Source organism: Siphateles boraxobius, unplaced genomic scaffold (assembly GCF_051911475.1).
Source record: "Siphateles boraxobius isolate OS27281-9 unplaced genomic scaffold, OSU_SipBor_1 48, whole genome shotgun sequence".
Lineage (NCBI taxonomy): Eukaryota > Metazoa > Chordata > Actinopteri > Cypriniformes > Leuciscidae > Siphateles > Siphateles boraxobius.
The window spans coordinates 4,661,801-4,687,651 of NW_027509119.1; the positions used below are offsets into that span (position 1 = coordinate 4,661,801).

The 25,851-nt window shown below is 37.1% G+C and overlaps 2 protein-coding genes across 4 annotated transcripts in view; both read right to left on the reverse strand.

Annotated features, from left to right (window-relative positions):
* Window positions 1-518: 518 nt before the first annotated feature.
* On the reverse strand, window positions 519-6,804 carry fadd (Fas (tnfrsf6)-associated via death domain). Its single transcript, XM_077201747.1, has 2 exons — window positions 6,122-6,804; window positions 519-2,672 (listed from the first exon to the last, which is right to left on the reverse strand). Exons 1-2 carry the CDS (start codon window positions 6,420-6,422, stop codon window positions 2,401-2,403), a joined length of 573 nt encoding a protein of 190 aa, XP_077057862.1. The 5' UTR covers window positions 6,423-6,804; the 3' UTR covers window positions 519-2,400.
* A 1,029-nt stretch (window positions 6,805-7,833) lies between these two features.
* The window catches only part of ano1a (anoctamin 1, calcium activated chloride channel a), a 60,739-nt gene continuing 42,721 nt past the window's right edge, over window positions 7,834-25,851 (reverse strand). For all 3 annotated transcript variants that reach the window (XM_077201718.1, XM_077201719.1, XM_077201717.1), the window contains 11 exons: window positions 25,706-25,780; window positions 25,139-25,340; window positions 24,942-25,053; window positions 19,612-19,669; window positions 19,240-19,340; window positions 17,468-17,604; window positions 16,425-16,577; window positions 13,663-13,715; window positions 12,736-12,920; window positions 12,541-12,646; window positions 7,834-9,259 (listed from right to left, as the gene is read on the reverse strand). In XM_077201718.1, coding sequence (XP_077057833.1) covers window positions 9,062-9,259; window positions 12,541-12,646; window positions 12,736-12,920; window positions 13,663-13,715; window positions 16,425-16,577; window positions 17,468-17,604; window positions 19,240-19,340; window positions 19,612-19,669; window positions 24,942-25,053; window positions 25,139-25,340; window positions 25,706-25,780 — 1,380 coding nt within the window. In that variant the 3' untranslated portion in view covers window positions 7,834-9,061. The remainder of the gene's footprint in view (window positions 9,260-12,540; window positions 12,647-12,735; window positions 12,921-13,662; window positions 13,716-16,424; window positions 16,578-17,467; window positions 17,605-19,239; window positions 19,341-19,611; window positions 19,670-24,941; window positions 25,054-25,138; window positions 25,341-25,705; window positions 25,781-25,851) is intronic.

The following is a 25,851-nucleotide window of genomic DNA, read 5'->3' on the forward strand; positions in this document are numbered from 1 at the left end:
AAAATGTATATATAGTATAATTCAACTTCTGAACCGTCTTGTTGATGTGTTTTGAAGAGCTGAGCATTTGGAGTTAAAAAATGTGCATTATATAGTTATTCATATTCCTGAAAATGGCGTTCCGTTATAGAAGGCCCTTATTCATCGGCTGGGGTCGTGTGGAGCCGTTCGAAGTTCCTTAAATATGGATTTTTGGATCATCAAAAATTAACTATGCATCATTCGATGGAGAAAAATCCTGGATTTTTTTCCTTGAAAATGTAATTTCACTTCGGATAAGGAAAGAAAGTCATAATGTATCTTGGATGGCCTTGAGGTTAGTAAATAAAGGAATATTCACCCAAAAATGAAGATTTCCCGATTAAGTTCGCCTCAGGATTATGATTTTTTTTCTCATGTATATTGAAATTAGTTTTCAGGTTAACATATTTTCCCAGTTATTAACACACTGTACGAGTTGTTGGATAGTTGTCATTTCAAGCAGACTCCTGCAGTGTTACTGCATATAACAATTTTGCTTTTTGTTACTTTTTTTTTTTTATTATACATGCTGTTTTTATTGCATGTCAATTGCAATTCTACTCCATTTCATGACATTTTTACAGGAAAAGTGAATTGCCAAACAAAAATGTGGATGGTGATACAAAAAAAAAGAACTTTAGTAAACATTTAAAGTACCAACTCTTTAAACAGGCAAAGACATTTTAATCTAAAGTATATCAAAATAGACAAAGAATGACAGGTGTATTATTAAATGTACTGTAATTCTGGAAATGATTAGAGATTAGCATGAGCACATTTAGGAAGGCGGTCTGTTCACACTTCAACATGTGGCTCATATGAGTAAAAAGCAACATCAGAACTGACGGTTATCTGAACATAATGTTTAAAGTTAAAGTTTGAGCTCGACTGGGCTGTGTTCCCATAGCATTGTGAACCTAAACGCTGGAATACACTACATGACTTCTGACTCGGAGTCGTCGACGCTGGTTTCCTTAAGTCAGGCATTGACAGATTTCAGTGAAAACTGCAGTCAGTTTAGGATGGGCACAGACAGACTCCGTGTTTTTTTCTGTCAGTCGTAGGACATCAAACATTTTCATCATGCTTCTCCTAGTAACAATACGCATGTTTCTGTGTGAGTCATGTTTGATTCATGTTTTTACTCCTGAACGTCTGATGATATGACTGAGAAGAATTGAATGAAGCGGAGGTGATTTCCATCTCAAAGAAGGCGGAGCCTGATGATGTTCAATATGACGTCACACCAGTTCATTCTTCGATTTCGACTGAAGTATACCGGGTCTTTCGTTTATTCCGCCCACTTTTTCTCCGTAACCATTTACAAAGTCAGAAAATGCATAATGCCAAGTGTCTTAAAATCTGTTCAGAATTCAAAAGTTGTGTAGTGTGTTCCATTAGCACCAATGCTCAACGATCTACTCAGGTTTGCAATGCTTTTGGGAAATACAGCCCTGGCCCAAACTCAACCTATACAACCGGTGTGAGGCAAAGAGAGATGACTCAAAATAATACATTATAATCTCCAGGAAGATTTCTTCTGGAGCTGAAAACACACGTCAGGGGACGACTTGCTGAAACATGTTGAACATGTCTGTGTGAGAGTGATTCTGAGAACTGAACTTCACTTTGCAGACATTTCGTACAATATCTTAATCCGATCATTACTGCAAATGGAAGAAACATGGTTATTATAATAGATTCAAGCATTTCTATACTGTAAAGTATAGAATGAAAACAAGTTACACTCTTGAAAATAAAGGTTCCAAGAACAATTTGTGGGTTCCAAAAAGAACCTTTCAGAGAAGAATTTTTAAAAGAACAGAACCTTTTTCCACTATTAAGAACCTTTAGGGCTAACGGATGTTAAAGGAACCATGAATACCAATAAAAAGCCTTTATTATCAAGACTGCATGGCTCAAAATGTGCTCTGATCATATAACAGACTGTTAGATAGATACTCTCTATGAAGTGCATTATTCAATCATACATCACAGTCCCTTTATTCAATTGTCACATAACTAGATTATTTTAAATACAAATTCTTTTAAATCTGTAAATACAAGATCAGTGTTGTTTTCAGAGTTTTCTGTAAAAACCTGCTGAATCCAGATGCTTCCCAAGTGTGAATGAAAACAATGTTACTGATAAGACATTATTCAATAGATTTCATTTTCTGCAATATAATCATTGTATATGTAACATATATTACCTAATCGTTTCATTTAACTAATGCCCACCAAAAATGGATTCAAGAAGATTCAATTTAATAAAGTTCATTTGCACTTTAAAAAGAAATTCACATTAAGCTCTCTCCCTTTATAATAGAAGTGCTTCCGGAAACAGGAGTGATGATTTAAGGTTTTATGATTTAAGATTTAAAGCTCTGTGAGCTTTTTCTCCACGAGGTCAGCGGTGAGGTTCTGTTTGCAGTCTCGGAGAGCTCGGATGAGCTCCTCCACCCTTGCGTTCTCTCTCCGGATCCTCATCCACAGTCGGAGGAGTTCCCGGACCTGTTCCTCGAGATCACGGCTGTGTTTCTCCTGGATTCCTTCCAGCTGAGTGTGTTGAAGTCCCAGTTTTCTTCCAACCTGAAGCCACTTTTTGCCCAGGTGTTCAACCATTATTTCAGTTGCAGTGTTTATTTTCTCTAAAAAGAGACACAGAAACAATCTCAACATAAAACATATAATGCAATACGCTTATTTCACGCAGCCGTTATTTTGAAATCGAAAGCGGGGCTCCGGTGGGCGATATTTTTTTTCACAGGATGGTAGGGGAAGACTCATGAATATTCATTAGGGAACTCATCCCTGATTGGTCTTAACCCCTGTGACTGGTAGGTTTAGGGGCGGGGTTAGGGGTAGGTCATCAGACCCCCAGTGACGGGTAGGTTTAGGGGTGGGGTTAGGGGGTAGGTCATCAGACCAATCAGGCATGAGTTCCCTAATGAATATTCATGAGTCTTCCCCTACCATCCTGTGAAAAAAAATATCGCCTCCGGTGGGAAGAAAACCGGAAGTGTCGCTTTTAATCATAGGAGAGTCGCGAATGCAATGGCGTATTGTGTTTAATGCAGAAATTAGTTATTCTAAAAATGTACATACATTTCTTTCATACTTTAGACTATATACAGTGAAATTCATTTATAATTTTTTTTTTTCTTCAGAAAGTAAAAAAACAAGCAGGAACGAACTATATCTATATATCCTATATCGGGTATTAACATCCAATAGTGTAAATCTCGGCAGCAGCTTCAGGGATTCGTCAGTCCAAGGCATTGTTGTTTATCTTTACTTCCGGGGTTCTTCCCACCGGAGCCTCGCTTTCGATTTCAAAATAACGGCTGGGTTAAATAAGCATATTGAATGATGATTGACAGATGTATAAATAAATGTTCAATAATAGCCTGACAGATCACACTTGATATGATTGATGCGTTCGGCCTAAGCTTTTCCGGGGCAGTATGTCTAAACTGGGTTGTTTTGGAAAGTGTATAGTATTTTGTGTGTGTGTGTGTGTGTGTGTGTGTGTGATATGGGTCACCTTGGGGTCCTTTGGCCCAAATGGACCCGACGCATTTAACATTTTTTTTTTTTTTAAATCATAGCTTCATCGGAATGGTCTGAAATTTGGTGACTTTTTTGGTACTTGGTATATGAACACCCAAAAAAATTGGGGACATGATTTGAATAATCTAAGTGGTTGTAAAAAAAATTGTCACACTCAGGACCTTCGGGTCCAAATTGACCCGCATAGGAAATGAATGTCAAATTGGCAAAAATGTGAAAATACCAAGTTTTTTTGTGCGTAGAATCTACAAATCAGCCACGATCCAGAAAAAAAGCACACAACAGTGAAGGGGTGAATCTATAAAACATCAAGAGTGCAAAACAGACACATCCACACACACACACACTTTTATACATAAACTAATAAATTCAGATTACCTATGTGTTTTGCATATTTAAAATGCTCAGTTTGTCCACCAGATGGCATCCATCTCATTTCAAAAATTGCTTTCATGAGGTCTAGGCTTGACTCTAAAACGAAATACCGCTTTAAAAAAATAAAAAAATATATTTTATTTATTTATAATTTTCTATTATATTCAATGGGGGGGAAACTGGGGGGAAATGGGTCATATTTATTGCATAAATATTAATTATAAATCATAAAATTCTCAAAACACCAAAAAAGAAAAGAAAAAATATTATAAAAAACAAGTAAAAAAAAAAATTTGATGATTTTCTTTTAATAAATATGAATCCCACCCTTCCGGCCCATTTGGACCCGAAGGTCCTGAGTGTGACTCTGAAATGAAGGTTAAAAGAAAATGGATGAATAAAAAATAAAAATCAGATATAGCAAACAAATTGGAATAACGCATCAAGACCTCCAGTGTAAATGCAGCCGAATATTTACTTTAATAAAAATCATTAATTTCACAGAAAAATAACATGAAGAACCATGACCTGGAGGGCCAGATTTTTAGTATGACACTAAAAGGCTTTTACTTGCAAAAAATGTATGGACTGTCAGTCAGGCGACAGAAAGTATTAGTTTCTGTGCCACAAGTTTTGATCCTGTTGATAATTTAGATGTAGCCTTTATAAGTTTAATGACTGTAAATTGTATTATATATTTAACAGCATTATTCCAAACCTGTTCATTATATTGGCCATAGAAAAACGCATATTCTATGCATCGATATGCACGATATTAAAAAAAAAATATATATATATATATATTTATATATTATAAAGGCTTAAAATTTAATGATCGGCATCAAGCTGATATGAAATAATTATGCTGAAATGCCTTGCCGATAATATAACGTATAATATACCGTGATAAACAAAAAACTAAGTTACTTCTGTATTTTAATAAAGCAGTAATTGATGTTATAAAGCATTTTATTTATTGGTCAGAAGCTATGGCTTACATTACGTAAAAATAAAAATAATAGTTTTATATATACAATTTAGTAATCTGTGATAAACAATACACCGCTTTCAAAAATAGGCAATATATGTATGTACAGGTATGTTGTTTACAAATGCAAGGGAATGTGAATAGGTATGCTGAATAAATATGAGCATAAATAGTGTTGTGTATTGCACAAGTGAAGGCGTTTAGCGGTTCATGATGGCCTGAAAAAAGAAATAAGATTTGAAAAATACTGGCAAAAATCCATTATCGTGTATCCCCACTTTCAACCAACATCCTAAATCCTCACATAATGAACAACTACACTGAAAATACAAGCAATTACAAGTAATGGAACTGTCAAAATATGTACTATTCTAATCTAATAGTTATCAGTGAAAAAGATACAAGTTATTGGATTATGTTATAGTGCGTATAGTAAAGTAGAACTACTAAAAGATAACTACATGGACCAGAGCCAATGATTTTGTCTGAGTTATGAAAAAATATATAGAATTCATATTTTATTTGTATTATCTCATAATGTTGGTGCAGAATCAGTAAAGCTGTTTGTCATTAGGATGACAAGTTTTAAAAGTTACATTTTTAGGCAGATTTAAATGTTTATACCGCTGAGGCAAATGATGAATTTACAAATAAGACTCAAAGTGTGCACATTTATAAGATAAAATAGTATTTGCAAATTTGAATAGCCGACGTCACAACTACAATTTGACCTAGAGCTTTTTTTTTACCATCCTTATTTATTCCCTTAAATTGATTATTTAATTCAATTTTTTATTTAACAATAAATATGTTTGACCGTTTCATTCTTCTATTGCACGATGGTAAACACACAAACACAAAAGTGGAACTTCGCCTATGAGGAAGTATTTGTTTTAAAATGAATGTTAAATCGGCTTGCCACGAGTTTGCGTTTCGCACACTAGCGAGAATACGGAAGCCGCGAGAGTAAACATCAGTGGAACGAAACGATCAAATACATAGAAATATAATTGAAATTACACCCCAGTCTGCCCTTAAGCGTCGTTTCACTTTAAATAAGAGGAATTTAGAGAGTTAAACAAAAGTATCCTGACTAACTACCACGCTTTACAGTCAGAGAACAGTGTTACAATCATAGCAAGAGTTCAGTAAAAACCTCCAAACCTCGCTCTTTCTCGTCCAGTCCATCAGCGGGGCTTCTGGTCGCTTGTGTCTCATAATCCTCTAATATTTCGAGAAGAAGTGTCTGATCGATGCCTTTCAGAAGGTTTCGCAAAAGGTCCGTGTTATTGGGCCCAATTTCAGCTCTTTCGATCAAGCACTCGAAAAGTTCAATTCCCTTGTTGATTTTCTCCAGCCGTTTCTTCCCGATGTCTGTGCACAAAAACTTTAAACTCTTCACATTCTCCTCGGAAAGTTTATTGGATATATCTAGTAACATCGCTCTAAAGCCGCGCGCGTCCATGATCGGTGTGTTTGAACCTTTACAGTCTATGGTTTGAACGCTAACACAAGGTACAACGCGCTACCGCATGACGCCCGAACGCTTCATCTGACGCTCACTCTTTCACTTTCACCACTCGGGTGTGAAAATCCCTTAAATCCACACAACTCCAGAGCTTTAGTTATTCAGCTGGAAACCAGAAACGAGATAACGCACGTCACTTTATAGGTAACTTGCATCACATACACACGATTCGTTCTTTTGAATCTTGAGTCTTTTGTGTGTGTTTGTGTGTGTGTAAATGAATCGTTTGAACGCTACTTGCGGTGTCCGACTCTTGAACGAATTGTTCTTTCGAGGAGGATTTTTGTAATATCGATCGACTTCGTTCATGAATTTGAATGAGTCCGAGCGATTCTCGAGTCAAAATCTCTTTGACTCATTAAAGGGTTAATTCTGAAATAAGTCATTGTAATAATTCCTGACTAAATTCAGAACTGACCAAGACCATGAGCTGTCGAACAAGTTCATTTGGACTGAACCGAGAGAAAAGAATGTAATATATCACTGGATAGCCTATAATTGCATGGCCAACACACAAACGAAACAGAATAGTTTTTTTTTATAAAATAAGTATTTTCTTAAAAGCTTTATTTCCGCCTAAGAGATTCATGCGAGACTTGCTTAAAAACTGTTGAGTGATGATTCAGCTGATGTCATTTTCTGATCCAAAAGAATCGATTCCCAAAATGAATCACACTTCAAGAAAGGGCACTGAATTTGAAGTTGCCTAAGTTAGGCTAGGTACTTATGGCAAGCCTTTTTTACTTTTATTCATTCCCAGGATTTGAATTCTTGATATTAACAATTCGCTTTTCTCTAGTTAAAATGCTAATTTTTGATATTAGGAATTACATTTTCACTATCAAAAATGTTAAATCATGATATTAACAATAACGCAGAAAAATAGGCCTATTAAATATATGATATTAAATCACTCACAGAAAAACAAATTCTCTATATTATAATTTTATGTAGGCTTTAATATTATGTGTTCCGTATGCATTTTCACTTGTTATATATCACCAGGCTGCCATTAAAATTCAATTGTTGAACTGATTACTTACTGGTTGAAATTCCAATTTCAAATATCAGAAATACAATACAAATTTCAATCATAATTTTTTATATCAATAAACAATTTTTTTAAATTTAATAGTTGATATCAAGATTCATATCTTGGGAATAAGAGTAAAAAAGGCTTCCCATAACCAATTTCCTATTTTATTGCTCATCCTTCCTTCCTAAAAGAGAGTAGCAGGCAACAAAAATAAAAATATATTTTTTAATTTAACAAGTTTCTTTTTCCAAGCAACAGCATGTAACTGGCCTTCCAGTCAGCAAAAGATTCAATAAACGTGTACGTACCAAATGTATATGACATATTTATTTTAGAAACAGTTCAAAAGCATAAAGTACAGTCGTAACTTCCCGTTAGCAGTTTGAGACACTGAAACTCCATGACGACACAAAAGACATTTTCACAGAGGTAAACAGTATGTGGATGATGTAACAGTCTAAAAAGAGGTTTACATTTTACATTTATTAATAAAAGGTTAGGGTTCCAAAGCCTTTTTGGAGATACATGGATATAAAAAATAAAAGTATGTGAGGAAAAAAACAGACATATGTCAAAACAAACAGAGTATAGTATGTCTTAAGACTGGATTCATATTTTATATTTATATTATATTCAATTCAATTCGAACCACTCTTTTATTTATCACGCTTTTAGACACACATAATTAGTTTGAATGGACGACACATGCAACATATTGTACCAATATATATCGGTTCCATCATCTTTGCCATTCAATCAAAGACAAGAGAGAGAAAACATTCAGACAGGAAGACACAAAACTCTGTCCATACGATTTAATATTTATAAATGCAGCGCATTTCCGTGAATATTAAGGCCTCTTGAACGTCATGTGTTTCTATGCAGCGAACCCTTTACTAACAGCATTATCAGATGCACGACCTAAAAACCAAGCACTCGCATGCTGCCGGAAAAATCCGTCGGCATTCTGTCAAAATCGCAGAGAATACTAAAAAAGACCAAGTGAGGATTGTAGTAACTTTGATTTATTAGTAGTGTTTTATGTCTATATTTGATAGACGCTAAAGCCTAAACAGAAACATTCATAACTAAGGCAGAGCAGAACTACTTCTTAGTAGGAAACAGCGTGATATTGATAATTGCTAACTCACTCGGGCAGAAATATTCTGAATGAAATGTCTAATAATAAATATTTTAAAAAGCACTTTAATTGAGTCCTATCCTATCAATATCCCAAACATAAACGTTACGATTTCATGTTAAAAGTCCTATAAAAGCATAGTTTTTTTTTTTTTCAAATAAAATGCTGAAGCAGCAATGTGTCACAAAACTACATGACTATTCATCAGTCAACAGATAAAACGCTTCAAACCCTAGAGCCCTCTTTCCGAACAAACCTGCAGACTGCATAAAGCTGATCGAAAAAGATTAAACGGAGCGTTTCGTTAACACACGGAAGGAAAATGGTACGCAGATGAGGTGGCAGTCATGTGACCGACATTGATGGTTTTGTTGTGAGTTGTTCTGGAGGTCAGCCGGACTACGCCTGTGAGCTGGGACGCGAGCGCAGCGCTTGAGGACTCGGGTCACCGATGGTGTTCCTGTACTTCTTTCCTCGCTCCTCCTTCATGAACAACTCAACGATGAGGTTCCTCTCCTTGTGGATCTGAACGCTAATGTCCTTGGGAATGTCTGGGATTAGCCAATCCACAAAGTCGCTCATCAGCATTACCACATTCTGGACAGAGAGAAGAGAGAGACACCAGATATCATTTTTGATGTTTTTTTACTAGTCGTTGCAGGACACTATAGTTCATTTATGTAAGTGAGGATTGCAAACTCAAAACACATCTGTTTCGCTGTGCATTTACTGAATGAGCACTGTACCACTGTTCGTCCGACTGTTTGTACTGTATTTTATTTTATGTTTTAATTATTCTGATTTCTTTTGATTATTTCTGTATTTTATCTTTTAGTCTAAACTGTTTTAATTATTCTGATTTCTTTTGATTATTTTAATTTCTTCTATGTAACGCACTTTGAATTACCATTGTGTATGAAATGTGCTATATAAATAAACTTGCCTTGCAAAATACAGTACTGTGACTTATTATACCCACAAATTCTTCATACAGTGACTACCAGTAAAATGTATAAAAATTTGGGACCAAAAATTATTGAGACACTTTCACCTGAACATGTTTTGCTGAAGTGTTTTGTCTTTAATTGCTAATGCGACCTTTTTACACCACAGACTGAATAAAATTAAGAATTGCTTGGTAATTGGTTGAACTACATTGGTATTATCTAATAGTGTAGATAGGCCTAAATTTAACAGCTGACAGATATTCAACATAATTCATTTGTGAGACAGTCTAACAGAAGGATGGACAAAACCAGGCAAATATCAACTGATTTAATAACTCTGACTTCTCCTCATATTTATTACCTTTTTCTAAACTATAGTGAATAAACTGATAATGTTAAAAATGTCTGAATAAATTGTGGTTTGCCTTTAGGTCAAATTGTACAAGAAGAAATATTAAAATGATCTATTGCATAACCAAAGTAAAGTATATTGTATAAGCATTAAGCTTTTTGTATTACAACATTATTTTCATGACAATTAGGCACATTTAGCCCCTATCTAATAATAATTTAATGTTAAAGTACACTTGTAAGCATATTACAGTCAGTATAGGGGTCATTAACTGAAATAAAGCTGAAATATTAGAAACTTAAATGTAAATTAGATATGTTGCCTTAAGTTGAAGTACGAAAACTTAAATAAAAATAAAGCTAAATTGAAATATTTTGGGGGGATAAACCTAATAAAACATGACAAAAAGAGTTCACAAAATTACTAAAACACTAACTAAATTCAAAATGTCAAATATCACTAAAGAATACGATATTAGTATATAAATAACACTGATCAAAGTAGTATCTGAAATTAATTTATTCCCATTTTAATAATGGGTATAAATGATTAAAACGGACAGTAAAGAAAATGAGATTTTACACATTATACTAATGTGAGAATTATTTTCAATTAATTAAATTAATTAGTGCAGTCAAATTGATTAATCACGATTAATTGCATCTTAACATATAAGTTTTTGTTTATATAGTGTGTGTGTGTGTGTGTGTGTGTGTGTGTGTGTGTGTGTGTGTGTGTGTGTGTGTGTGTGTGTGTGTGTGTGTGTGTGTGTATACAGGTGCTGGTCATATAATTAGAATATCATCAAAAACTTGATTTATTTCTGTAAATCCATTCAAAAAGTGAAATTTGGATATTATATTCATTCATTACACACAGACTGATATATTTCAAGTGTTCATTCCTTTTAATGTTGATGATTATAACTGACAACTAATGAAAACCCCAAAATCAGTATCTCAGAAAATTAGAATATTGTGAAAAAGTTCAATATTGAAGACACCTGGTGCCACACTCTAATTAGCTAACTAGCTAACTAGCTAATTAGCTTAACTCAAAACACCTGCAAAGGCCTTTAAATGGTCTCTCAGTCTAGTTCTGTAGGCTACACAATCATGGGGAAGACTGCTGACTTGACAGCTGTCCAAAAGACGACCATTGACATCTTGCACAAGGAGGGCAAGACACAAAAGGTCATTGCTAAAGAGGCTGGCTGTTCACAGAGCTCTGTGTCCAAACACATTAATAGAGAGGCGAAGGGAAGGAAAAGATGTGGTAGAAAAACAGTGTACAAGCAATCGGGATAACCGCACCCTGGAGAGGATTGTGAAACAAAACCTATTCAAAAATGTGGGGGAGATTCACAAAGAGTGGACTGCAGCTGGAGTCAGTGCTTCAAGAACCACATACGCACAGATGTATGCAAGACATGGGTTTCAGCTGTCACATTCCTTGTGTCAAGCCACTCTTAAACAAGACACAGCGTCAGAAGCGTCTCGCCTGGGCTAAAGACAATAAGGACTGGACTGCTGCTGAGTGGTCCAAAGTTATGTTCTCTGATGAAAGTAAATTTTGCATTTCCTTTGAAAATCAAGGTCCCAGAGTCTGGAGGAAGAGAGGAGAGGCACAGAATCCACGTTGCTTGAAGTCCAGTGTAAAGTTTCCACAGTCAGTGATGGTTTGGGGTGCCATGTCATCTGCTGGTGTTGGTCCAATGTGTTTTCTGAAGTCCAAGGTCAACGCAGACATCTACCAGGAAGTTTTAGAGCACTTCATGCTTCCTGCTGCTGACCAACTTTATGGAGATTCAGATTTCATTTTCCAACAGGACTTGGCACCTGCACACAGTGCCAAAGCTACCAGTACCTGGTTTAAGGACCATGGTATCCCTGTTCTTAATTGGCCAGCAAACTCGCCTGACATTAACCCTATAGAAAATCTATTGGGTATTGTGAAGAGGAAGATGCGATATGCCAGACTCAACAATGCAGAAGAGCTGAAGGCCACTATCAGAGCATAACACCTGAGCAGTGCCACAGACTGATCGACTCCATGCCACGCCACATTGCTGCAGTATTTCAGGCAAAAGGAGCCCCAAACTAAGTATTGAGTGCTGTACATGCTCATACTTTTCATGCTCATACTTTTCAGTTGGCCAATCCTTTTTTTGTATTGGTCTTAAGTAATATTCTAATTTTTGGAGATACTGAATTTGGGATTTTCATTAGTTGTCAGTTTTAATCATCACAATTAAATGAAATAAACATTTGAAATATATCAGTCTGTGTGTATTGAATGAATATAATATCCAAATTTCACTTTTTGAATGGAATTACTGAAATAAATCAACTTTTTGGATGATATTCTAATTATATGACCAGCACCTGTATATACACACACACACACACATACACTCTACACCGCGATTAATCGATTTGACAGCTCTATTTATAACTAAATAAAAAAATTTTAGTATATTAAACAACAACAATAATAAAAAGATTAATCCAGAAAGTAATCAGAAATCAAAAAAGTTTGAATTTTGTAATTGGTGTTTAATGAATATGGTTCTGACTGACCTGAAAGACGATGACGAAAGCGAATCGCGCCGCCAGAATGGCCCAGAACTCTCGTGAGAACTCGTACGGCGTGTCAGACCATGGAGGGTCCCTGTAATCTTTATATCTGTGGATAGTGTAAACATTATGAATATAATATACAGTCATAATACTATAAACCCAGAATATACACACAGTGCAAAAGCGCGCACACACCTGCAGACGTCGACGCGGTATCCCAGGTGTAGCGGCGCCAGGGGTTCAGTGCCAGGCTGGAAGTGACTGACGTTGAAGTACGAGAGTGTGTGATTGACGAAGCCGTGAAGAGTCCCGTCTGGACTGTACATGTACTGGTAGACCAGGCGTGGGATGAAGTCCGAGGTGAAGGAGATCACAAAAGCCTAAAGAGGGACGCGTTTGTTAGGGTGTTTTGCTAACCGGTGTGTGTCTCTGATAGTCTGTTTCCTAGGCTGTGTTTGAAATCGCCCGCAATACCCTTAAATAGGGCATTATTTAAAGAGACAGCCAATTATAGTAGTGTCCGAAACATTATCGAGCTCAAACCCATAATGCACTGGGTGTACAACCAATCTCATTGGCTAGAAAATACCCATAATGCATGAATGAATTCCCATATTTCACCAGAAGATGGCGCTCACAGCTCAATAATCCATTTTCCAAACCGCTGGTCTAATTATGGCTTCAGCATAATATCATACAGGTATAAATTCCTTTGTAGTTGATTATTAACTAAGGTTTATACATGCTAGCCTAGTCTCCATGAAAGAGTCCACGATAAATATTTTCATTAGGAGCTGCCAGTTTGCCAAGTTTCAAACGAATATTAAACGACAAGCACTCAACTATATAAGTGGAGTAATGTAGGGAATAGTGAATGAGGGTACGGGGTGATTTTGAACACAGCTCTAGTAATTGTAAGTCCAATGGCTGAGATTTCTTTAATCTGCTGAAAATGTAGTCAGATGGTTTAGAAAAGTAATAGCACACCTGTGTAAAATCAGAACTCTGAGTAGAAGCAATATAGTGGCACTTTCCACTGTGAATTATTTTGAGTGCTGAGCAGAATGGACTTCACAACAGCAGCGGATGTTTCAGAAATAACACACAGAAATGAAAACCTACATTAACTATGACGGCCACTTTACTGAGTCCTCTGAGGAGAGTGTACCAGATTCCTTCAAGATAAAGAAACAGAAAGAAAGACATTAGATTACACATATTTGTGTGTTTTAAAATATAGTGATATTTGTAGCTGGGTAAGGTTGAATGTAATCCCGTAATCGTCATTAAAAAAATAACAACAACAAAAAACCAATTATTTAAGTAAAATGTAATCTGAAATAAAATCGGAAATACATAATCATACTCTTAAATGAACATAAGAAAAAAGCAGGTTTCATGAGATTTAGCCATAAAGGCACATTTTACCACTAGGTGGTGATAAATGATCATCATAAAGCATGGGATCAGTGTATGTCAAGCCATTTTCCTTAGTGTATAATCATTTGCAGCTTAATCTTGCTTATAGTTGTAGATTTTGAACGTAATTTCCTTTTTTAGCCTTTCACTAGGATTAAACAGTGTATTGCATTGAAAACATGCATCATATTAAAGACAGTTAGGGGAGTCTGGGGTAAGTTGTCACACTCCAGTGAATATTACTCACGGTTGGTTCATTGTTAAAAGTTAGTTTCTGTATAGATAGCTTTTTGTTTAGCCAAATCTAAAGGTATTTGTCTATGGAACATTTACATTATTTCCCAGAAAATTAAGAATCAGTTCATTTACCACACGCTGACTAACACAGACCCCACAGCAGGGCAAGTTAGCAATATAATATAAAATAAATAAATTATTCATAATAATACATTAATCATCACTGTTAGTAAAAGAAATGAACTTTTATTTCATTTCTTTCTATTTGCATTTGCTCCCGTAATTTGATTTGAAGGGGCTTTTTTCCCCGTTTAAGGGCAATTTGTTTTCTAATCTTATTATTCTAATTGAACTTACTGACTGCGTTTATGAATTTGACAAAAGATGAAGAATACGTTTAATAAAACACTATAGGGCTGTAACCAATCAAATTAAAATCACCATCAACAAAATCTTTTTGTTTCTCACTGCAGAAGTGTCACAGATGATGCCTGAAGTGAAAATTGCATAAATAATGTTATGAGATTAATATTTTAAACATACAATTATCTATTAAATTAAATGTTTAAATGTAAAACTACTGTTAAACTGCCACTAGGAGGGGGAAAGCCTTAATGAGTGAATCATTCATTCAATCTATCCGTTCAAAAGGGATTAATTGGCTGCGTTTAACTGCACTTTTAGACATAAGGTGTGCGCCAATTCTTGCACACATGCACTATTCTATGAGGCTTTGTAGAAATAGTGCGATTCCAAATTCCAAATAGAAAAGGTGCACTTTTAATTTCCCGGATGATGCACTGAATTAATCAAAAAAACAGTGTGTGCAATGTTGGACACTTCATGTGCTCGACTGTCACAGCTTTAATTATGTACCGGAGGGGAAGGGGCATCATACTCTGATGTTAAATGACAAAAAATAACTTTATACAAATCATACACATGTGCTCAACCATGCAGTGTAAGTGTATAGTGCGTCATTTAGGACACAACTACACTCACTAACTTCCCCAAGCACTTCCTCTCAAGGGAATCCCCACCAATGTGGACGAGGGAAGTTTATTTATTTATTTCTCGATTTTGACAGAGGGAGCGATTCTACTGATATGCACACTTCAGGCAGATCCATAGACCACAATCCAACTAGATTGTGACATTGTGCTCGTACTTAACATTTCAAGGGTTCCACCAGTAGTAGGCACTCGTGCAAAGCAAGCAATGATGTACTTCCGAGTGAACAAGACGAAGAGAAGGGCATAAAAAAGTGGAGTTAAACTCAGCCATTCAGGAGCGAGTATCTGCAGGAGTGAGTCATTGAATCATTCACTCACCTGAATTACTCAACTATGCGTAACTATACTAGATATACAATATTGTGTCTAAAATTATTGATGAGGGAAACTAAGCTTTTCGAAACTTTGAATCAATTGAGCCAATTGCTTTGCAAACGATTCACTGTTTCGAAGCGCTCGAAACGCCACACGCTGGTGACGTATGCTGGTCAGAACTGTAAATGCAATGAAAACATGCATAAAAATCAATAACAAATGGTTTTATTAAAAGTGCTATCTATTAAATGCAACTTACAAATCATCTAATACCATTTCATTTGAAGTGTCTGTATACTTGTGACTTGTTTTATGGAGAGTTTGGTTAATCAAGCCAATAAGAGACTGTTAACTACAACTTTCCCTTTTTATTATACACATGTGCCATTAAAAATTTATAAAACTGATCCGAGATCGGCTAAAAAAAACATACAGACACTGGATTATGGGTTGACAGCGGTTCACAGAGCAGTTCTCCATTGAAATTTTGAAACGTTTCGAAATAATTATGACCTAACGAAGCCTTGTTTACTCGAATCACGTGTCAGTTTAATACGCCATCCGAATCACTGATTAGAAACAAATGATTTGCAAAGGTTTCGAAGCTTCATAAGGCGTGTTTCAAAAGCTTTCCAAAATGTAAGTCACTTGATATTAAGTTCTTGTTTATTCAGCTGCTGTATAAAATCACATTAGCAGTTGTGTGGAATTGCTTAACTATAATCACAGGTTATAAATAAGTCCTATAAAAAGCTTAAACGAGGGCATTTTGGAGTTTGTATATTTTGTAGTGTCTTATAATGAGTATAAATCACAAAAGACACTCAGACATGTTTACATTGCATAATTGCCAAACAAACAAATATTGGATGCACTGAAAATCGGTGTGAAGATACTGACCAATGTCTTTTGCCCTTACAGCAATCGGTCTTCTCAGTTCAGTCACAAACTTTTTGGCATCAAGACGGATCTCGATGATGTTGTTCAGTAGAGCAAAGAGCGGAGCCAGCGGAAAGGAGGCCACAAACAAGGTCACCATCCCAAACTGAATGACTAGATAAGAGAAAGAAACAAAAACATCCAGTTTCCACAGAAGGATCCACTAAAGCAAATCTCAGAATTATTTAGAATTACAGAGAACATCTCATCAGATATAATTCAAATAAATCAGATGCTGGGAAACTTTAAGAAGTTGAATTTCAAATCGCCCACAGAGTTTTTCACAAGGACTTGCATCCTTCTTGGTTCTTTCTAGTTTGTCTGATGCTCCTGAAACCAGTTTAGGGTCTCAGGAGGCGTATGGTTTAAAGATGGAGGAACGGGACGGGAGAGACAGTGAGAGATGGAGTGATAGAAGTATGGATGGAGGATGGTAGGTGAGGGGGTGGGATGTTATTAATGAATTCAAGCCAGAACTAAAGCTCATAATCTCACACTGCTCTGCCAGCCCCCCTTTGGACCCATAATGCCTCTCTCTTCGCAGAAGTCCAGCCCACGCTGAAGCACAGATGAGGCGAGATAAGAGGAGGGGCCATAACACACCAACTCCACGTATAATAATAATAATACTGCAGATCCTTCACAGCATGGATGTGCATTTACCCTGTTCACCATGCATGCTGACAGAAATACACTCGTATAATAGTGCTTTGAACAGATGAGGTGTATAAATCTGTCTAGCTGAGTTTAGACATTTCAATTAGTGTTTGTGGACAGCACGGATTTAATAATTCATCATCGGAAAGTGTAATTATGATACATTTGTAATGATGCCATGTTCCTACATTAGTGCAGAAAACAGAGCCAGCAGGACCAGAAGAGAATTCAAACAAACGTTTATACATCTGTATGTGTGTGTGTGTGTGTGTGTGTGTGTGTGTGTGTGTGTGTGTGTGTGTGTGTGTGTGTGTGTGTGTGTGGGCGCATATTGTGTTCTGACTCACTCATTTCCATGTACTCTGGGTTGAGTCCGACAAAGGGCCCAAGGAAGTGGTCCTTCTCGTGACGATGAAGCGTTTTGTTCAGCTCTTCCTGATGCGTTTTATCTATCTTGCGTTGTCGGAGCAGTTTCTTCAGTTTCCTAAAACACACATCCATCAATAATCACTGAATTCAAGCATATTCATTACATGATGCTCATTTGCAGACCCTCTCGAATGCTCAGATCAGATTAAATTAGAGATCTGTATTATTTTCCGCCATTTTAATAATATATTCTACATGGTTTGTGTAAAAAAAAAAATGTAAACAAAAGGAAATGTATAACTTTATTCAGCAAGGATGCACTAAACTAATTATTAATATTTAAGCATCAATAATAACTGATAATAATTGACCACCAAATTAGCATTTAACAATAGAAAGATTTCTGAAGGATCATGTGACACTGAAGACTGGAGTAATGATGCTGAAAATTCAGCTTTGGATCACATATACATTGCATTTTAAAATATATTAAAACAGAAAATAGTTCTCTAAAAATTCCAATAATATTTCACAATGTTAATGTTTTTTTCTTTATTTTTAAAATCAAATAAATGCAGCCTTGTTAAGCATTAGAGTTTTCTTTAAATATATATATTTTTTAAACATACATGCATACATACATAAATAATAAATATTATAAATTTTACATTTTTTAATACCTACATCTATGCCTTTTATTATATGACTTATATGGCTAAAGAGGGACTTTTTTTTTTCAAATCAGAGAAACAATCTTTCCAAACAAGTAATCAAAAAAGTAAGAATAAAAAATGCTTTTGATTTTGAATTAAAATATAAGAACAATATTTAAATATTGACATTTTTATGCACTGATATAACAACAGATAGCAATAAACACTATTAACTTAGATTTTTGTACTATAACATTTTAATGTATGAAAATGTCATGTGAATTTGCACGTAGCTGCACAGGAAGGGATCGCAAAGCTAGGCTAATGACGTAGACTTTAGGAATCTTAATGGCCAGGTAAGAATCAAAGGTTTTACATTGCCAGCAAAATGACGACTATACGTGCTACAGTAGGTAAAGTCGTGACTGTCTTAAGTTGTGACCTATGGGAACTGAAGTGAGAATCTCAACAGACGTTCATAAGCATTATTTATTCATTCATAGCACATCTTTAAGCTAAGCTTTTAAAAACTCACAGGACTCATGGCATCCCGGATACCAATATTTTGAAGATTCATAAAAAAAATGATTTCACTGTCTGGTCAATCGAGATTTCGCTATGGAAATAAAAGGTTAGGATCATGTTTTTTGGTAGTACAGCACAGTAATTGGACCCAGAAATTGTGACATGTAACTTGACATAACATTTAGCAGATTTCCTCCAAAAATTTGCTAGTTAGCTAAATTTAGCAGATTCTGTCTGGATCTGGTGAATGTATGTATTTTACCATGTATTACTTTCAGAACCATTTGCATGGGATAAGCTTACAGTCTAGTGTATTTGCATTTGTCCAAGAACAACAAAATGTATTTGCAAGCATGCCACGAAATAGGTCAGCAAGGTTTTCCCATGAAAAGAGCAAGGATCATGCAAGGTCTTTGCAATGCTCTGATATGAAAAACAAAGTACAAATTCCCTAAAGAATGCACGTCTAGAAATGTACCTTTAATGCAGAGTGGAAATTGATCAGATTTATTTCCTCTCTGTGGGATAATAATGACAAGTGCCTACATGTTCTCTGTGCTGTATGTACTCACGGAACGCCAATCTCAAACAGGTTATTCTGGATGAGCTGTTTGCCAAGCATGGTGATGCAGAGCTGAATGCACAACTCCATCAGACAGCCGGCATGAGCGCACTGTAGGGTGAGACACAGAGAGACTTCAGTCAGTTACTGTGGCGTACAAACCTTTGCATGTGTTAGTCATAAGGACTGAGGTAACTAGGACAATCTGTCAAGTTATTTTTCATATGATGATGTGGTTACAAGACTCCAAAAATAGAGTATGGTTCAGAATGGATTTACCAGGTGGTCAATAAGACTGGTCATTTTATGACACAGGTTATGACTTCCCACTCTTGAAAACCAACACACACATAAAGAAGGAAGTTAAAAACTAGATAAGTACCTCTTCCATCCGGTATGACCCCAATACGTAGATATATTTGCCTGGGCGTCCGATGAGTCTGGAGGCATTGGATAGAGGAAGGTCAAGAGCTGAATTTACCAGCCAAGTGGAGATTCACAAAACAGACATTACAGTAAAAGTACCTTAAAATAGAAGTGGGGGGTGAGCTCTGTTCCAAAACCTAGTGAGCAATATTATACTGCTTAGAAATCAAAAACCAGCATGGAGGCACATAGAAATTCATGCTGGTCTAAGCTGGTATTCCAGCAAGGACAATACCCAATTTTGGTCAAATTCTATAAGGCTGTTCACACTTCACAGCTATATGTGATGATAAAGCCACGGGACATTACAAGTTTTCATTGAGTGATTGTGATTTCATAGGAGTTGAGTGGCGCATGAGGAGTTATAAGAAGCTGTGAATACCAAAAGGGAACTGCCAGTCAAATACCACTGAAGTGCAAGAATGCAGTGAGTCACTGTGAATGCACCATTAAAGAGAATCAAAGTGATGTGCCAAAACAAGTCTGCAGTAGTAAGTGTATACTTGATACATTGTTTCTATTGTTTAGAGTATTAAAAAGGAGTTGTTGGTGTTAAAACGTTTTAATTGCTACTGTAGGGCGGTTCCAGTCTTGCAGTATTTTTGTTGCAGTCTTTGACAACATATGCATTGTATTTCTAATCCAAAAGGTGTTTAGGTTTAGCCTTTTTTTGCTTAATTACTGATAACTCACACACTCTAAAGGCCGTGACACACCATGCCAACATAAAAGAACTAACGGTGATGAAAAACGAATTTTTCGCCGCCTCGCGTCTCAGTGAAAAAGCTGCGCTTGAACACACTGCACAGACTGTACAGACTACAGCTGACTGTCAAATAGCAAGTGCGCTCTGAGCAGGCATGCAAGGAGATGACTTTCTATTGGCGCTTTTCCACTGCATGGTACGGTACGGTTCGGTTTGGTACGGCACGCTTTGGCGCTTTTCCACTGCATGGTACGGTACGGCTCACTTGTGGCGCTTTTCCACTGCATGGTACGGTACGGCTCGCTTCGGCTCGCTTTAAATGGTACCACCTCTGTTGAGGTTCCAAGCGTACCGTACCGATACTAAAATGTGACGTGAAAACACTGCAGATCACTGATTGGTCAGACAGAATCGTCATTACCAGCATCATTGTATTTGCGAGACATCAAACCCGCTAGATTTAAATAGTCAGTAACAGCCACCGCTGTAGCACCTGTTTTAAAACTACTTGCTTGACTTGCTTGAAGAAAAAGAACTTCCAAATAAGAAATGGCTGAATCGTGGTCAGTGGACGAGAAATGCAGACGTTCCTCTTGTTAGTTGCCGAGGAGCGGATAAACTATAACGATCAGTCATAATCCCACCCACTTTGAAGCGGTACTAACTGCAGTCTAGCAACCGAGCTAAAGCGAACCGAGCCCGTGCCATGCCGAGTCGTACCACGCAGTGGAAAAGCGAAGCGAGCCGAACCGTGCCGCGCCGAGCCGAACAGTACTGAGCCGTACCATCCAGTGGAAAAGCGCCATATATCAGCAGGTATCAATAGTTTATATTTGTCATTCTAGAAGGAACACCGAAACTAGGACTGAAAATATACAAACCATAAACAAAGCAGTGCTAGTTTACCATTTTGAATATCATTCATGCTGATCACTTTCTTCATTCCAGAAGATTTATGTTGTTTTGAAAATATTTGTGCATTGAAACGCTCAGGTGAGATGGCATAAAAATTAGAACAGAACTGTCTGTGCCGTCTTGACTTCTTGACTCGCTTTCATCACTTTTGCTTTTATTCTCGTACATGGATTCATTCGCTAAGCGGAACAGCCAATTAGAGATTCTCTCAATTCTCTCACATCAACGGATTTCGATTCAATATGCTCAATTGGCCAAAAAGCCCCTGATGGGGTCTGACGATATGGTACACCACAATCATAACTGGGCCGGCCGACGCTCAAAGACGGCCCAACGTTGGCTGATGGCTGATCATCGGCTTTGGTGTGTCAGGGTCTGAACAATCCTTATCATGTGAAGCCCTCCCTGCTTGAAGAATTAACTTATGTAATGACCCCCATATGTACCTGAGCAACTGGACTTTTGTACGAACAAGGACTCTAGCAAGGCAGTTATTTCTACCTTCATTCCTCTTTTATATGTTGTGCATTGTTCAACCCCCTTCAGTAGCAAGAGACAACGGCTCTTGTTTGGCACTTCCTCATCAATTTTGCCAAAATGCAAGTCAGGACTAAACAAATCAGACAGCTCTCAATAATCCTTTTAAATTTCATGCAATTACTATGACAGTAATTCCATAGGTCGTTATATATCATCCTCTACATCAGGGGTTCCCAAACTTTTCAGCCCACGACCCCCAAAATAAAGGTGCGAGTGATTCGCGACCCCTATGTCCTCGGAGGTGGTTAAAGTATACAAACATTGCGTGAAACGGTGCACACGCACTAATAGGCATACTTACAACACAAAATAACACAACAGTCAAAACAACCATTATGTTATTTTATATTAAATATTAACATCACCTAATGAGATGGGTGCATAGACATTGGAACAGGGGGGGCGCGGCCGCCCCCTAAATTTACATAAGTACTAAAAAAACTATACATTTAGAGTTTGTAAAATACACACTGATGTTTATGGAAGAGGTAATAATAATCCTTTCCATTATAATTCGACACGTTTTATTCATATCAGAGGAGTGGATGAATTCACATGTTGTGATCCTCTCCCTCGTTCATTTCACCTAGGGGTTCTATTTAATTACCATTTGTTCATTTCATTCATTGCGCCTTGACACCAGTTCAAAACTGAGTCCCAAAAGTCCGCGCAAGAAGCATAACTGTACGTTCACACCGCCGCCGATTTGAGCGGCAAAGAAGCTCTGGCCGCCCTGTCGAGGACGCTTGTCAAAAAGTACGGGGAAGCTTATTGAAGCTTGTTGACGCTTGTTAAAGCTTTTTGATGCTTTGGTCGCTCTGACGTACCAGCATTATGTTGGAGAGAAGGGAAGTGTCACAACATGAAATGTAAACAGAAAAACAAGCAATACATTGACACTGGAAACCTTTTATAATGACAGCATTTTTATATTGCCTATTCCGCATCTCAACGCACGCATATAGCTTGCCACAAAGAACCGGCCAAAGTAAGGATTGGGCATTAAACATTTGAATTGTTTATTAATAAACTAGTGTTTTCTGTCAGTTTTCGGTTCATTTATGAGATACGCTCCAGTTCACGCGCCGGCGCCTCCGTGTCCTAATTATATTGTCTACTATATTTGCTTTTTATTTATTAATCCAGTCAATTTGTTGATGAAAACATTGATTAAAATGAAGATACAATTTATACAAAACGAAATTTACTTAAAAACAAAACTTAATAAGTGGTCAGAATTATGCCTGACCCATTCCAAATGTTTTCCGATTTATGGTGACTCAAGCACTGTTGGAGAGCGCGCATTTTGACATTTGCAGTAAAACTTGAAATATAAATTCTCAGAAAAAGCATTTCATAAAAATATATTGAAACGTCTGTTTATATAGGCCTACTCCGTTAATAAAGGAGTCCGGACATTGGAAAAATATCAGTCCACATGCGTTTTATATTTAATATGAGGGAAATAGACATGCATGCATGCGTGACACAAAAAATCTTTAACCTTTAGGTAGCAAAATATTTTTTAGAAAATTCTACTAGACTAACTTCACTCATAAATCATGAAATTCCACACATCCACCATCTCTTGAGTTTTATTAAAAATCTTTAACTATTAGGTAGCAAAATATTTTTTAGTAGTTCTGTCAATTACACTTCTGGAAATCATCTCGTGACCCCCCCTCGCTTTCTCACGACCCCCCGGGGGGTCGCGACCCCTACTTTGGGAACCCCTGCTCTACATCAGCTTGGAAACTTTTTAGAAGTGCTAATTATCCACTTTTGTTGCCCAATTGTGGTTCTTGGCTATACAGTCACTTGTTTAACCTCACCATCTAACCAACTTACAAATCAGGAAACCTATTGTGCCTCATTTACACAAGTAACTGTACCACAGACAATGGGCTTGTTACTACATTGCACTGCACATTTGTGATTTCCACCTTGCTGCACACTCTGATTTTCTTCCAACATAACCTCCATTACCTCTATCTTTTTTCTATAATCGCCCACCTCTCTTCACCCTGCTAAAAGCTCCTCCTCTCTTATGTAAATAATGCATTTACATCCACTTGAACATCTTGTCTAGACATCATCTGTCCTCCCTCCTCCAGGCCTGTTAGCACAAAACGCCCACTAACCCCAGGACATCAGATGTTCTTCGTGACACTAAACTCAAAATGGCACCAATTGAAGGTTCCTAGTAAAACGAGTAGCATAAGTCGCTGATCTGTTTTTGCCAATTTAAAAGCAGACATTCGAAAGCAGAAATTAATCGGGAGACCATCTCTCTGTCACTGAAGCCCTGCGGCTGGCAAAAGATGCATCTAGATCAATTGTCCTGCTGGATCTGTCTGCTAATGCAAATCCTCAGAACCTACTATTTATAAGGTGTCTTGGAAGGGAGCAGCATCTTAAATCACATCAACTATCCATGGGGGTACCCCAGGGTTCAGTGCTTGGCCCCTTCCCCTTTCCGTTATACATAATCACTGGGATCTAGACACAAATTTTGGATAAAGCATGCAGCACAATTCCTTGTCAAGGCTGTTGTCATCTCTAGACTGTCTATACGTAGTAATGGGAATAACGGCGTTATAAATAAACGGTGTTACTAACGGCTTTATCTTTTTCAGTAACGAATAATCAAACGAATTACTGTTTCCCCCGTTACAACGCAGTTACCGTTACTGACAAAGTAATGTGGCATTACTATAATTGAACTCACTGAAGCGGTTTTCATCCAACTAGGCTCTCTCTCTCTGCCATAGGACCTGCAAAGTTTTTTCTCTGGTGTGTGTGTGTGTGTGTGTGTGTGTGTGTGTGTGTGTGTGTGTGTGTGTGTGTGTGTGTGTGTGTGTGTGTGTGTGTGTGTACAAAAGCGAAGCGAACGCCGCGAGTGCGCTCAACAATGCGCGAGAGAGACCGAGTGTGTCCGAGAGAGCGCTCAACAGTTGCGCAAGTAACATGCGCAACACTGTCTATACGGCATTTTAAATTCAATTCAAATGTAGGCAGTAGACAGCAGGGCAGCTCACCAGGTTATGAAACGGAGCTTGTCGCTTTAACAAAGCGAATCCCAGTGCAGACAGTTTCAGAGTGACTGCTTAGTTCAATGCTCTTACCTGCCTCTGAAGAATGCCAGGTACACAATAGGGGTAAATGCATTTGCAAACTTCAGTATGAACGTCTTGAAGATCAGCCTCTCCTCAAAACTTTTGTCTGTTTTTGGAACCTCTGATGAGTTGAAAACAACAGCACATACTGTAACCACAGCTTTTTGCAACAAGCTGAATGTCTTGAAAACAATAACCAGACGTACCCATAATAGTGAGCCAACGTGCAATTGCTCCATAGACCTCATCCATGATGATGATGATGATAAGGTTGATGACAGCCCCAGTCGTTTTAACGGTGGCCCGTATATTAGTGCGGAAAGTGGGAGTGGTACTCATGTGCAGAGCAGTCATAATGGACACCCTGTATAGCACCACACCAAACACGATGACCAAGGTCACAAAGATCTACATTGAGCACAGAAATGCACACAATAAGAAAAGTGACTCTAATCATAATCTAATGATTTACTCACACCAATTGAATGCAAGATCATGCAAAAGCCAATGTTTTTGGTTTAAAACACCAAACACACTTCACAGATGTAAATGTATTCTTTATTCTGCAACGAAAATATCTGATAATAGGGGGCTTTAATGAGATCAAATGACTTGTTCATGTGATTCCAGCATGATGGCCACCCATATTTAAAATAAATTGACTGGTTGTTGACAAAAAGTACTTTAACTGCTAAATAAGTCTAGCATAATTCAATTCATTGCAAAAGAATATAGCATTATACCATAAATCTAATAAATTAATCAGGTCTTACCAAAAAAACCATCATGACGATAATGGTCATGTAAGCTGGCATTCTGTCTGTGCATGTCAGCTTCACATTTCCTGTCTAAAACAAGACATGAATTGTCAAATGCGAGTTAAAAACATACACCTTAACACATACATCTAGCAACAGGA